General features: G+C 36.3%; 1 protein-coding gene across 1 annotated transcript; it reads left to right on the forward strand.

The window, feature by feature from the left end:
• The first annotated feature begins 3,342 nt into the window (after window positions 1-3,342).
• Window positions 3,343-6,247, forward strand: scxb (scleraxis bHLH transcription factor b). Its single transcript, XM_083553912.1, has 2 exons — window positions 3,343-4,299; window positions 5,779-6,247. The coding sequence occupies exons 1-2, from the start codon at window positions 3,745-3,747 to the stop codon at window positions 5,815-5,817; spliced, it is 594 nt and encodes a 197-aa protein (XP_083410038.1). The 5' UTR covers window positions 3,343-3,744; the 3' UTR covers window positions 5,818-6,247.
• The last annotated feature ends 8,888 nt before the right edge of the window (window positions 6,248-15,135 follow it).

Here is a 15,135-nt window from a genome sequence, read left to right on the forward strand (position 1 = left end):
AAGACTCAAGGGTAGTTGAAAATAAACATTTGTACAAAACATTTTGTAATACATTTTTTTAATCAGGCTTCAATTTCTATTTATGCTAAATAAGAAGACACTTTTTTTATTTTCAATATATTTGCAAAGATCTTAATCACACCTTTTTCACATTGTGTGTGTGTGTGTATATATATATATATATATATATATATATATATATATATATATATATATATATATATATATATATATATATATATATATATATATTTATATATATATATATATATATATATATATATTTATATATATATATATATATATATATATATATATATATATATATATATATATATATATATGTACAGTACAGACCAAAAGTATGGACACACCTTCTCAGTTTTCTTTATTTTCATGACTATGAAAATTGTAGAGTCACACTGAAGGCATCAAGGGCTATTTGACCAAGAAGGAGAGTGATGGGGTGCTGCGCCAGATGACCTGGCCTCCACAGTCACCGGACCTGAACCCAATCGAGATGGTTTAGGGGTGAGCTGGACCGCAGAGTGAAGGCAAAAGGGCCAACAAGTGCCAAGCATCTCTCGGGAAACTCCTTCAAGACTGTTGGAAGACCATTTCAGGTGACTACCTCTTGAAGCTCATCAAGAGAATGCCAAGAGTGTGCAAAGCAGTAATCAAAGCAAAAGGTGGCTACTTTGAAGAACCCAGAATATGACATATTTTCAGTTGTTTCACACTTTTTTGTTATGTATATAATTCCATATATAATTCCACATGTTAATTCATAGTTTTGATGCCTTCAGTGTGAATCTACAATTTTCATAGTCATGAAAATAAAGAAAACTCTTTGAATGAGAAGGTGTGTCCAAACTTTTGGTCTGTACTGTATATATACTGTATATATCATAGGAATGTTAAGTAGATACAAGAGTGGTTCACAATTCCTCCTGACTCATTTGCCCTCAGTAAGTAGCATATTTGTAAACTGGACTGTTCAGTTATGAGTTATGAGAGTTCCATAAAGCTAAAAACCTAAAGAACTAAAGAACCTGAGCATTTAAAAATGTGGTTCATCTGTTTTGCTTAATATATAATATAGTCAGTATAAAAAGTATATCCTAGCATTTGTAAAAACAAAGGGTAATCTAAACCTATGAGGACTGTCAGAGTGACTTTGATGGGCACTGGATTCAACAAGGTTCTGAGCAGTTAACTTTTTCCATCTCTCAGGCACACTGACCTGCTTACTGTCTGAATTCTTTGGCTTCTAAAGAACAGGACAATTACAGCATGGAATTTAAGGAAGGGTTGACTTCATTTGTGCTCCTGAAATAACGGAACTGGTAGTAAAAAAAAAATCAAGCCACAGTTATTATTATTATTATTATTATTATTATTATTATTATTATTATTATTATTATTATTATTATTATTATTAACAGAGGGCACCAAAGTTGTGAAGTTTGGTTTGCCAAATTATTCAAGCGAAAAAAAAGACCCTATAATTGCTTATTTCCCATTGCTATACTAAATCTGCTCTGTTCTAGACATATATCTAATAAGATATAACATTTATAAGTATTTATGCCACTTTTGTGACATGTACAATCATTCCCTTTTTCTCAGGCCCACTCTTTAAATGGGGCAGATTTAGAGATTGTGTCCCATTAGGGTCGGGTGCCTGTGAGCTTGGCATGTCCCCAGCATTCTGGCTGTACACCCGTCCATTCGGCTGACTCCATAATGAGCCAGTCGGTCTGTCTGCGGTGCTGTGCAAAGGATTAGTTCCGAGTTTTGACAGCTCCATAACCTATGCCAAAAGGGAGAGGGAGGGGAAGGTTCTTGGTGAATAGTTTTTAGATTTTAACAGTGGAAGGAAAAGAGGAAGTTGGAGCGTCAGCGGGAGTAATAGCAATCAGATGCTGACAGCATGGCTCTGCTACTGAACTCATTCAGAGATATTAAATATCACTTGTGACATTGAGAATGGATAATGAAGAAAATCGGGTTTAGAGTGACAAAGTCATGAGGGCAGGTGATGTCAGTTAAGCAGAAAAAAGTTTTTCTGAATTCCTAAAACGTTTAAAAATAAAGAACTGCACAGAACACTGTAGCGAAATGGAGAATTTAAAAGACTCTCTGATTATTAGCTAGATGCTTAGATGCTGCTAAGGCATTGTCATTCACTGAACAGCACCAAGTTGTCACTTCCTTCCACACCTTTATGCCTTTTTCTGATACTGATTTTATGTTGCATTAGTTTAAGCTCATTGGGCTCTGTTCCCTGTCACTTATCAGGACCTACCTGGGGCCTGAAGCAGTCTCTCGCATTCATTACCCACATATCATAATAATCACAGTTTAGCTGTTTGGAACACTAATAGTTAGGCAGGAATACATCTTGAATGGGATTCCAGTCCAGTCCACACACATAACACAATTTAGTAGGTGGGAGAAAACCAAAGGAACCAGAAGAATCGCAAATGGGCAGAAAGAGAACATGCTAAGAAATTCTACACAGAGAGTAACTTGAGCTCAGTACTAAACCAGAGACCCTGGAGCTTTGAAGCAAAACTAGCCACTGTACCACTGTGCCATACTGTCCTGAAGCACTTCCTTTTCAATCAGCGGTGGTAACCAGACTACACATTCAAGCCAATGTTTTAAATGTATAATACAAATAGTATAGAATTGCCTGTAGCATTCACACTCTGCAACCATTTGTTTATCAACCCTTAAACTCTTAGTGTGCTACTCATCAAAAATCATATCACTTAGTAATTACTATGAATTATTTAGTAACTACAGTAAAACCATCTAGAAACAAAACTATTTTATGTTAGGAAATTTCCTAAATTTCTGTTTATTTTAAATGTATGTCTTTAGGTGAAATGACTTAAGGGTAGTTGACAGAAAAATAAACATTTGTACAAAACATTTTGTAATTAATTTTTTTAATCAGGCTTCAATTTCTATTTATGCTAAATAAGAAGACACTTTTTAACCAATAAGTAAGTGTGTGTGTGTGTGTGTGTGTGTGTGTGTGTGTGTGTGTGTGTGTGTGTGTGTGTGTGTGTGTGAGAGAGAGAGAGAGAGAGAGAGAGAGAGAGAGAGAGAGAGAGAGAGAGAGAGAGAGAGAGAGAGAGAGAGCTCCACTGCATTCTCACACTGGATTTGCGTTTACAGTGAAAAAGGGGGAGCAGTCCCTAGCCACTCCCCCACCACTACTATACTCTCTCTTACACACACACACACACACACACACACACACACACACACACACACACACACACACACACACACACACACACACACACTATAAAGCCAAGGCATAAGGAAACACTCAGCCATAATAACGTGGAACTGTTGAGGGATGAATGCTAGTGCAAAACACTATATACTTTTCCACTTATTCACCCACTCAGGCTGGTGCTTGACATTCTGGTTCTTGAAAGAGCAATCTGCAGAAGGAATATGAACTTATAATGACTGAATCACCATGAAGCGACTGAGTCGATCATCACAGGATTGGTTTGATACACCGCTGGATTTTCGCAAACTGAGTGCTGCTGTTCACTAAGTGAAGGACTACGGTTTGTCTTGTGTGTGTGTTGGTAAATAGGACTAAAAGCAAAAAGTTGTGTTAAGGAGTTTCCTTGTGTCTGTGTAAAGACTGGGTAAAAACAGAGAGCCCAGTCCCTCCTGGTGAAAGGCTACAAGTGTGAGACAGAGCAGGTGAAGATGTCCTTTGCCATGGTTCACCCGTCTCCTGCCCGTTTCCTTTACTCTGACATTACCCCTCTGTCAGAGGATGATGAGAACGGCAGTGAAAGCTCAGGATCCGATGACAAATCCTTTCATCTTTCCACTCCTGGGTACAACGCTATCAAAGCAGACTCTCGCAAACGGAAGTTTGGCTGCAGGCCATCGGTTGAAACCACAGAGCTTCACTTGCCAATCTCGGAGACCCGACAGCGTAACTCAGCGAACGCTCGAGAGCGGGACCGAACAAATAGTGTGAACATGGCTTTCACTGCTCTGAGGACACTCATACCCACTGAACCAGCTGACAGGAAGCTGTCCAAGATTGAGACATTACGGCTGGCCTCTAGCTACATCTCTCACCTGGAAAACGTACTATTGGTGGGAGAAGCATGTGGAGACGGCCAGCCCTGCCACAAAAACACAGGGGCTCTGCATAACCATCTCCTTAAGACCATAGATGCAAGCCCAGACTCAGAGAACTCTCAGCCAAAACAGATCTGCACCTTTTGCCTCAGTAACCAGAGGAGACTGGTGAGTAACACACCGTACACCTGTGAAATCTACTGATCTTATCTTTTTTAATAAAATGTTCTATGTTTTGTAACTATCCATATCGCAGACTCTGTTTATATCACTTGCCTCATTTGCATGCTACAAATAGTCTTATACAGGATATGTTTATGTATAAAACATTTGCCTTTAATTAACATCAATTTCAATCCACCAAACGTGACTCTTTTAGCTTCTAAAACTTGTCACAAGTGAGACTGAACACAGCATCAGAGTTTTGTTCACTTGTGTGATTGATGTGTCACCAAATAATTTTTTCTAGTGCATTTCCTATGTAACAGAATTAGCCTGAGAAACAGCCAATAAAAGTGAGGAATATGGCAATGAGTGTGTGAAGTGATGTCATTGCACACAAAAAGCTGTAGACAAATTATTGTGCATCCCACATGCCTGTGTGCTGCTCTGGAAACATCTGGCTCGCAAAATTCCCAAAATTCCAAATAGATCACTGGTCTAAGATCAGTGGATGCCTCACAGACCCAAATGAATGCCAGCATCCCTGCTGAAGCTCTTAAATCATCACTTACCTGAAAAATCCAACCATATAACCAAAGTCTAGTGAAGCTTTTACAACTCTACAAGAAAGACATGCAGGGAAAATTGAAAATGGCTTAAAAAAATGCACTATAAATTAAGTTCTCTGACATCGTTTATATAATAATTAATGGGGTTTATATATATATATATATATATATATATATATATATATATATATATATATATATATATATATATATATATATATATATATATATATATAAAACACTATTCAATATAATATATATATATATATATAATATTACACACACATTCACACACAATAACCATACTGGTCCTTTTGCATTGAGCTTTAGTAAGTTTGGTAATTAAATAATTTTCTGCTCAAACACACGGATTTAATGATGTACATCATTATTATTCATATTCAACCATCAAGAGGAGTTTGTTTACTAGAGTAATCCACACTCATATATCATTAAGATATACATAATATAAATACCCATAATAATTTAGATATAAACGCATAGTTTGGGTGCACCAATAGCACTGACCTCAGGTCAACAAACAGTGTGAACATGATTAATTTGTGCCAGCTGCCTCTCACAGCACACGAGAGCGATTGGAAAAATTGAGGCATGCTGCCCCCTCAGCTGACGCTATGGCCAGGCACTCTGTACCTTAACGAGATTGGGTTCTCCAAAATTAATTGCTTTCAGATAAACCCCTAATTGATGCTCATGGCACTAAAGAAAAACTGGTGAGCTGGTGGCTCATTTATGGTTAGTTATGCAGTTCACAGTTTAAACGTATTGAAATGTCTGTATTTAATGTGTTTAGATCTATTAAAGTAAAATTCAAATGCCTGAGTTAACACTTGAAACTGATGATTTTACTTGTGCTACTTGTAAAACTGACATTGTTATTGCTCTGGTGTTTCAGAACAAAGAAAGAGAAAGAAAAACAGCTATAAGAAGATAATGATGAAGAAGAACATACCATTCAATTCACCTGAACTCTAACTCTATGTTTTTCCTAATGTATTGTAAGTATGCTACTGCAGAATCATACATGAACCTTTATTTATCCTGTAATTGTACATTTATTAGTGGACTGCATCACTGTGGATTGAAGCAATCACTCTGCTACAATGGCTTCATGCATCGGAGCTTTGAGGACTTTACTTTCAATCAACAGCACACAATGTTTGTGCTGAACATGGCACATTAAGACTCTATATAAATTTTAGCATCATGAAGACAAAGGACTACATGGACTATAGGTTTCATGATATCAGGCAGCACTGATTTGCTAAATGCTATACTATAATGGAGATGAATCAGTTCACTGGTTTTGACCTGCTCCAGCTTTAACAGCAAGAGTGGAATAAAGTTATTTTGGATTCGTAAAACATCAACCCCATACCTGTGTCTGCTTTGTTCAAATGTGCAAATGTCAGTTATAATGTGAAGTAAGACATCAGAATAACAAATTCCAAATATTAATGTGTGTGTGTGTGTGTGTGTGTGTGTGTGTGTGTGTGTGTGTGTGTGTGTGTGAGAGAGAGAGAGAGAGAGAGAGAGAGAGAGAGAGAGAGAGAGAGAGAGAGAGAGAGAGAGAGAGAGAGAGAGAGAGAGAAAAGAGAGACCACTGGAGTTTTGTGTGTTCATGGAGATGAGATCTGCAGGTTGAGATCTGGCAGACTGTCAGTCACAAACTGTCCTCTACTTTACCTTTAGATTCTACACACACACACACACACACACACACACACACACAAACATTTCCTTCTATTTATCCATCCAGTTTCATTCTTAATGCTGCATTTTTTTTTATCATTTCTGCCTGAAACTATTAATTTTAATTGTATTGCTTTTAATACTTCAAGTAGTTCAGCATGGCACAATAATCCTTTAGTCCCTAAAGTAATCATTTCAACCAGGCAGCCAGCCAACAAAATACAATAATGATCAATGATTTCTATATGCAGAAAAATATATTTTAACATGTATTTGATCTTGAAAACAAGCTAAAACTAAATGTGATGTATATATGTATAGTATATGGTATATATGGTATGCTGTAGTTATGCTGATTTTTGTACCCTTGTCAAAAGTTTACTTCCTGTGCATTAGGCTGATTGTAATTCAATTGCAATTTTGCCTAATTGCTCAGATCTGCCACCTCACAGCATCAAGGTCCACATATCAATCATGTGCTCAGGTTACTGCATGCACTTTTCTTGTGTGTCCATGTGGGATATTTCTGGTGTCTTCCCAAAAACATGTCAGGTGTTAGAATGACCCTAAATGTGTAAATACATTGGAGAGTGTGTGTATTCATGGTGCCTTGTGATGGACAAGCATCTCATCCAGGTTTTTTACTTTGGCGCTAACCAGATTGATGCAATTATTGATGACTGAATGAATGATTGAAGAATGAACGAATGAATACATAATTTATAACCACTTTACCATAGAAAACTCATATCGAACAGATATCTTACTGCTGTTTTCTTCAAGGGATCTCCACGGAGCTCCACAAGATAATTCAGCCAGCATTAATTTAACTCTAAGTTGCCAAGATGACACTCTGTGAACTCTGAACTCTGTGACAGTGTGGACATATAATTTACTCTACTTGATCCCTTTTCTCTGTCTCAGTCCATTATCCAACAGCAACACAACCCTATTCTCAGAGCTGCAGAGCCATCCAAATACTTTGCTGTGCAGACAGAAAGTCACTTAAGGCAGGAGATTTTTGCAGCATTTTTTTTATTTCAAAATATACTGCTCTGTTGTAGGGATATACTGTACACTGGTCTGTGCACTATGCACTCTGTCATCTTTGCATTATTTTAATCCTCCACCATTGCCCTGTGTGCTAGAAGAACCCTTTGTTAATATCAAGATGAGAAGCCATAAGTCACTCTCAACAGACAGTTGAAAAACGAAAAAAAAAAGAAAAACGTTTCACAGATTAACAGATATCTGAAGCAATCGGTTGGATGCAGGTGATTCTCTGCTTGTTGTTTTAGCAGATCTTCAAATATCTCTTGTAACATATATAAAGATTACAGTAACAATTAATAAAAAAAAAGTGTCTGATTATTATTTTGTATATTTTTGTATGTCGAATATATCAGTACTGCATGACTGTTTTCAAACTATGCACACCTTCACCTCTAAATGTGATCTAGAACTAAAACTTAGAACATGTTTACGTGTGCATAATTAACACCATTGGGTTAATGAACATTTCCCAGGGATCATTAATAAATAAAATGCCACAAAAAATCATATTTCCAATGATTAATTAACAGTCAATTTACTCAATAGCTACAATGGGTTATGATATACAGCCACAGGTTTTACGTTGCTATTAAGGAAATGTGTATTCAGTCCTGAAAATTATCAGTAGAAGATGAAAATATACTGAAAAAAAACTGAAAAATATATTCACAAAAAAAAGTATTAGACCCAAACCTCTTACAGCATTTAAACCTTCTCTAAGAAGATATGATTTACATGGGCTGGAGTGGAAAATTGAGTGGCCTTCTATAGAGCTCAGACCTCAACCATTTTTAACACCTTTGGGATAAATTGGAATGCTGACTGCACCTGGTACTACATCAGCACTACATTGGTACCTGACTTTACAAATGTCCTTACAGATGAATGATCATAAATATACACAACCACATTCTAAAATCTAGTGGAACTTCTTAGACTGTAAACTGTTTTATACCTGCAACACTGCCACAGTCTGAAATTCTGTCCTCAAAACAACGTAAATTGTATTGTTATGATTTTCATGGTACATTCATTAAGACTGCAGAATCCTTTTATGTAAAGGTAGTTCTTGCAAATCTTGCAAATACCCTCACTAAGCACTCTAATAGAAACATAATGCTAATAGGTTAAGCTCTCAAAGCAACTTCGGGTGTTCTGGATTCCCCAAGATGGACTGTTAATGCAAGGCAGGTTGAGTCGATGGATTCATGCTGTAGTCTGGACAGACTTCAGCTGCTGTAATACCATCTTCATTAATGGTCAACATACTATTCCACTAACCACAATTGTACAGAATGTTATCTGATTTTCTGTAGTCTTTCTGTTTGTTTGAAACTGTCTGAGTAAACTGTTGTATGTAAAAATTCATTAATAATAATAGAAATACCCCAAGTATGCGTTTACTGCCGCCAACAGTGATGCAACTATCAAAATAACTGGCATCCCATTTTTGCTGTGGTGGAGAGTAACGAAGTAAATGTAATTCTTTACTGTACTTAAGTAGTTTTTTCACGTATCTGTACTTTACTCAAGTATTTCAGTTTGGGGAGACTTTTTTTTTAACTCTACTACATTTTAAAGTGAAATATCTTCGTCATTCCTTTTGATTTACGAGTGAATAAAAACATAACTGGACTTAACTGCGCTCTGTTTTAAACTTGTTTTGATTGTCGAATTTAGGCGACATGGGCAGTCACCTAGGGCAGCATCTTGCCGGTTAGGCGGCACGGAGCGTTTTTTTTTTTTGGTTTGTTTTATATAACGCTCATTTGCACGGTCGCGTCCATTATTAAATCATGTCACGGTCGATTAACCTTTTTATCTATTTTTCGATAAAAATCATAAGACATTATCGCCTTAATTAATTATAATACTTGGATACTTAAGTACATTTGAAGACAGATACTTTTGTACTTGTACTTAGGTAAAAAATTAAAGGGATTACTTTTACTGAAGTAATAATTTACCTACTGTATCTCTACTTTTACTCAAGTACATGCTTTATGTACTTCGTCCACCACTGCATTTTTACTATTCTTATTGTTGATATAAACATAGCAAAATCCAGCAACAGCAGCTTTGTGTAGCCACACTATATGCTGATTAGATAACTGTATGTATTATAGGGTCCATGGTTGTTACTAATAAAGTGCTCGGTTAATGTAGAGTAATAACAGTGGCACTACAGGTGGCAAATTCACATTCTCTATAGCGTCTTCTCTTTCTCGTGAACACACATACATACACACACACACACACACACACACACACACACACACACACACACACACACACACACACACACACACTCAACTCCCTCTGGTTGCATGATCATTGTCTGGTGTTTGATTTGCTGCCAACTGACCCTGTCATCATCCCAGCAGTCAGAAAACAACTCTTCTCCATTTTTACTAGACTTTGGGGCTTTTGGACTAATTGTTTCCTGCTGGTACTGCAGTTCAGCAAAATCCCTGCTCAATAGCTAATCTGGCTATTTTCTCCCCTCTCCCATTTAAAAGATTAAAACTTGCAATATAACACTAAAATATATTATGCAATAATTTGCATAATGCAATACTTTATTAATTGTTTTGTTCAATTTGTGTGTAAACACAAACCTTAAATTGGGTTTAGCATTGCATTACATTTTATGTGGAAAAAAAATGAACGAATGAGATGACACGTGTCTTGGGAGGGATTATAATCCCGTTTAAAGTAAGAATCAGAAGAAGTTAAATGTGCCTGGGGAGTATTCCCCAGTTAGTCATCTTTTTAAAGTTTTTCCTACCATCAGGTTATGTCAGCAAAATGCTCTTCCAATTTATTCTAATTAAATCCAGCCCTGGCCGGTGTCTAACCTTTCCCATCACAGGCTTTATAGGTTTTAACTCTCACTGATCGTACACAGATCGTATTTTTTTATGAATAAAAGAATTATTGTATTATACTTAATCATTTTGTATGGCAATGCAGATAGAGTTAAGAAAACTGGCCCCAGTCTAGCAAGTCAATTCACTCTCAGTATTCTCAGTATTTGTTTTGTCAACAATGTGTATAGATATTTAAATAGCTAGTTTACAGTTATTATTGAATAACTCAATGGATCATAGTGGATCAAGTCTTAACAGGTGCTTAATTCTTCCTAAATTAGATTTAGGAAATGTTAATGCAATTCCAGCTTCACTGAGCCTTCAGAAGGATCACACTTGTCGGTCCAACTTATTTAAATATTAAATATAAATAGGCAGGGTTAACACATTTTGACTGTAAAAGAATTCTCAGAGTGCTATAGGGCAGACTGTCAGCTTTTAGTGTCTTACTGCAGGGAGAGAGAGAGAGAGAGAGAGAGAGAGAGAGAGAGAGAGAGAGAGAGAGAGAGAGAGAGAGAGAGAGAGAGAGAGAGAGAGTGAGATGCTACTGGAGAGCCAGGAGCAGCAGCTGAGAGCCAGATCCCAATGCACTATATTCCATCCAATTGGGCCTGGGTTTTAATACTGGAAAAATCTTCTTTAGCTGTCAATCACCTGCTTTAATAAAAACATAGTATAACATTGCGGTCTCGCTTGCTCTCCCTTTGCCTCTTGGAGAGGCCCGAATACAAGGGGTATCTGCAAGACTCCAGCCTTTTATTAGCCACAGCTTGCACTGGAAAATTAGGATTGTGGCAGCACTCATCTGGTGGACATTAACTAAGCACCTGGAGCTTTAGTCAATCATGAAATTAAACTTGGGAATTAAAGACAAATGAAAAAGCTCCATTCCCAGACAAATGTGGTCACCATATCTTTGACATGTGTTAATGAAATTTCCTACAGACTGGGGTAACACACAGGGTATCAACCAACACCCCTCTGGCAAGATGTGTTTGTTTTCTTTTGTGATAGGGGGCACAAGTGGGATTTTATACTTTTTATTTTTAGAACTGAAGTAGCTTTTAAAGAGGCTGTGCATCATTGCATTCTCCAGCAAGAACATATACACCTGAAAGATAGCAAATGAGTATTGTCCTTTTGTTTTATAAATTATTCTTTATTTGTTTAATATATAACTATTAGGTGGCAAACTTCCTGTCTGTGTTATTTAATAATATAATATTATATTATATTATATTCTTTTCTCATTGTTGCACTGGAAAATTACACTGGAAAAAGGAAGAATAGTTTTTTTTTTATTGTTAATCAACATAGACATGTTTTATTCCTTACATTGGCACTGGCGACTCCAAAGCTTCATAGCATATCAGTAACAAGGCAAACTATAAACCTGAGGGCTCATAAAATCACACAGTCCTAAGCAGTGACTTATAGTTATTAGGAAATGTTTTCATCCTTAGCCATGAGTGACAAAATGTAGCTGCCATTGCATCATGGTACAGAAATTGCTGGCAGAAAAGAAACGTGTTGGAATGAGCAACAAAATCATCAAGCTATGTTTGAAAAATATCGTCTGCACTTAGCACAGAGGGGAAAAAGGTGAGAAAAAGTGGAACAGCAAGATTCTGGCTTTAGGTTTCAACACATTATGGCTGTTTGCTCGCTGTCAAGGAGGAGGCCTGCACAGTGACTCAAATCTCAGATCACTCCATTACTGGGCCTCATCTAAATGCAGACACCTTTTAAATGCCAAGATGAAGTTCAGATGCTCAGTAGTTAAACTCACAAGCTTGGCCTGTGATTCATTATATCAGAAAAATTAATCATAAGCATGTCCACACACTCACCAGCTCCTGTTTTTAGGAGTGAAATTGACGTATGAGATGGCACATTGACGCAGGCCTCCATCAATGAGAGCGCACACATGCACAAACAACTATTCCTCCTGAATGAACCTCTTATAAGAAGTGGGTGGAGGCCTGTTCATGTTGAGGAAGCTGGTCCTCAACAGAAGCCAAAGCCACTTCACCCCTCATTCTCTCCATTAGATTTAACCCCACACATGGAAAAGCTATTGGGTTCTGAAATCTCCTTAGACAATGACTCGACAGAGTGGTCACAAGTGGTTGAACATTCTTGGTACACAGAGCTGGGAAAACTCTATTATCAGACACAGAAAGAAAAGTGGGCTGGTTTGGTGCATTGGCTGGATTGTTTTTCATTCATCAACAGGGCTTCCATATTCTAAATTATCCAATTTACATAATAATGCCAAGGCAAGACTAAATTCAATTCAATTCATTTTTATTTGTATAGTGCTTTTAACAATGAACATTGTCTCAAAGCAGCTTTACACAAATAATGTGGTGATAAAAAATTAATATGTTCTTTATAAGTACGTTTGTCCCTGATGAGCAAGCCGGTGGCGACTGTGGCAAGAAAAATTCCCAGAGATGGCAACTAAACTACTAAAATATTGAAGATCCGAGAGCCAAGATTTTTTGTGGATAAATCAACAACATGAGAATGCAGGACTGAGGTATAAGAAGGTGCAGTCCTAGTGAAGACTTTGACAAGGCTTGATTGGCATCGTACAGTTCGGTATGTTTTTTAAAGCTCTCTACAAATTTGCTTTTTGATCTTGATTATATTTAACAATGACTACAACTCGTATAATTTCATTGTATTTATATTAGGTCACTTTCTCCATTTAGACTTTGGGGGTTGGTCTTGGTTAAGTAACTGTATGAAAATAATATCATGTGAGAAAGAAGAAGAGAGAATAAGTACATTGTCTAGTATCACACAAATGAAATGGGAGTTTCTTGAGATATAGTAGACTATAAATTGCTCCAAATATCCTCAAGCTATAAGGGAAAATGAAGTGTGCCTGATGCTGGTCATGTTTCAGTGAAGCATAAAGGCAATCTTTTTTATACACATTGTTAAACAGCTAAATCTGAGGCTCCAATGCTATATCCATTTATGTAAGAATTTTTCTCAAGGATCAATTCTGCCTGTAGAGCATTAAATGTTTTAAATGTGTGCTTTTTAAACATTTTATATCACACAGATTGATATATTATCACCATAATGGTCTTGACATCACATTTAAACATAGTTTCCCAAATAAAATAAAAAGTTTTAAGAATCACTGCGATCATTGTCCAGACATTTGTCTTGATTTTTGTGTGAGAAGATTGTGTTTGGTGTGGAACAGTACGAAAAAACAGCCACACATTTACAGCATTTGGCAGATGCCCTTATCCAGAGCGACTATCCTATTTATACCACTTGAGTAGTTGAGGATTAAGGGCCTTGCCCTAGGGCCCAGCAGTTGCAGCTGTGTGGTGCTGGGATTTAAACTCACAACCTTCCAATCAGAAGTCCAACACTAACCACAATTCTACACCTTCCGTTACCACACCAGTAGATTAAATGATGACCAGAGGTATCAAATGATTAAAACTTATCACTTACCAGCACTTCCTACCCATCTCCTTTGTTTGAGTGGACATATTTTGCCTCTTGTGTTATTAAAAATTTAGTATCCATCCAGAATTTCAGAACAATATTAGTAAATAATATAAGTAAATACAGTAAGTATATAAGTAAATACAGTAAGTATAGTAAAGTATAGTAAAAATAGTAAACCACGTTTGCTGTGCTCTACCAATTAAAAGAGAAACAGTCTCGCGCTAAAGATAGCAAATAAATCAAAGTAAAAATACAAATAAGAGATTAAGATACACAATAAGACCCACAAGGTGGTTACGAGGTCAATTCTATTGTAATGTGACATAAATCTTCAGGTGCTGGTTATTGGAGTTATTAGAGGGTTTTTTAATTTTTGAATTTTTATAATGATTAACTTAAACTTAAAATTTATTGAATTGGAATTTGTATCTTATTTGCACATACTTTTCTTTACATATAAATGAGGTCAATGACTGTCTAAAAGCTGTTGCTTTATTTATTGAATTAATTTGCAGATGACATTGTTGAATTTGTACATTTAATGCATGCAGACTAATAAAATATTTATATGCCAGTTATTAACTGTTTATATTAATATTCTAATATATAAATTAGAATAAAATCTAATGTTTGTAAGCCAATATTATTTCATTACTGTACACTATATTTACATTAGAAACTGATTTGTGGACCTTTTAGCTCAGTTTCTCATTTGTAATGATGCTAAACTGATAATCTTTAATAATCTAAACAGCTGGCATGTATACCTTTTACAGAGGGTATTTGTTAGGTCAATACCAATTTCACTATGGCATCTAACGAAAAATGTATCAAAGCATGGCATTTAATACATGCCAGCAATTCAAACATCTTTTGGAAGACTAATCTTTTTGCACTTGTTGAACTGATTCCTCATTACCAAAACATGATTGCTGCAAAATGCTTAGGCAATGTCAACAAGTAAACAAAAGCATTTTTTGAGAATATCTAAAGTTTCTTCAGAAGCAGCTATACAGAAGGAATGACCTTTGTCCCCTGGTCAACAAGAATCAAGTTTTTTTTAAAAGAGTTCATCTTTACTCGGATATTCATGGTACTTGCAGTACTAACAAAGCTTTACAGGCTTGATAACAGTTGTATTGGTGGATCTGATGTAA

The sequence above is a fragment of the Silurus aristotelis genome (assembly GCF_946808225.1).
Source record: "Silurus aristotelis genome assembly, chromosome: 1".
NCBI lineage: Eukaryota > Metazoa > Chordata > Actinopteri > Siluriformes > Siluridae > Silurus > Silurus aristotelis.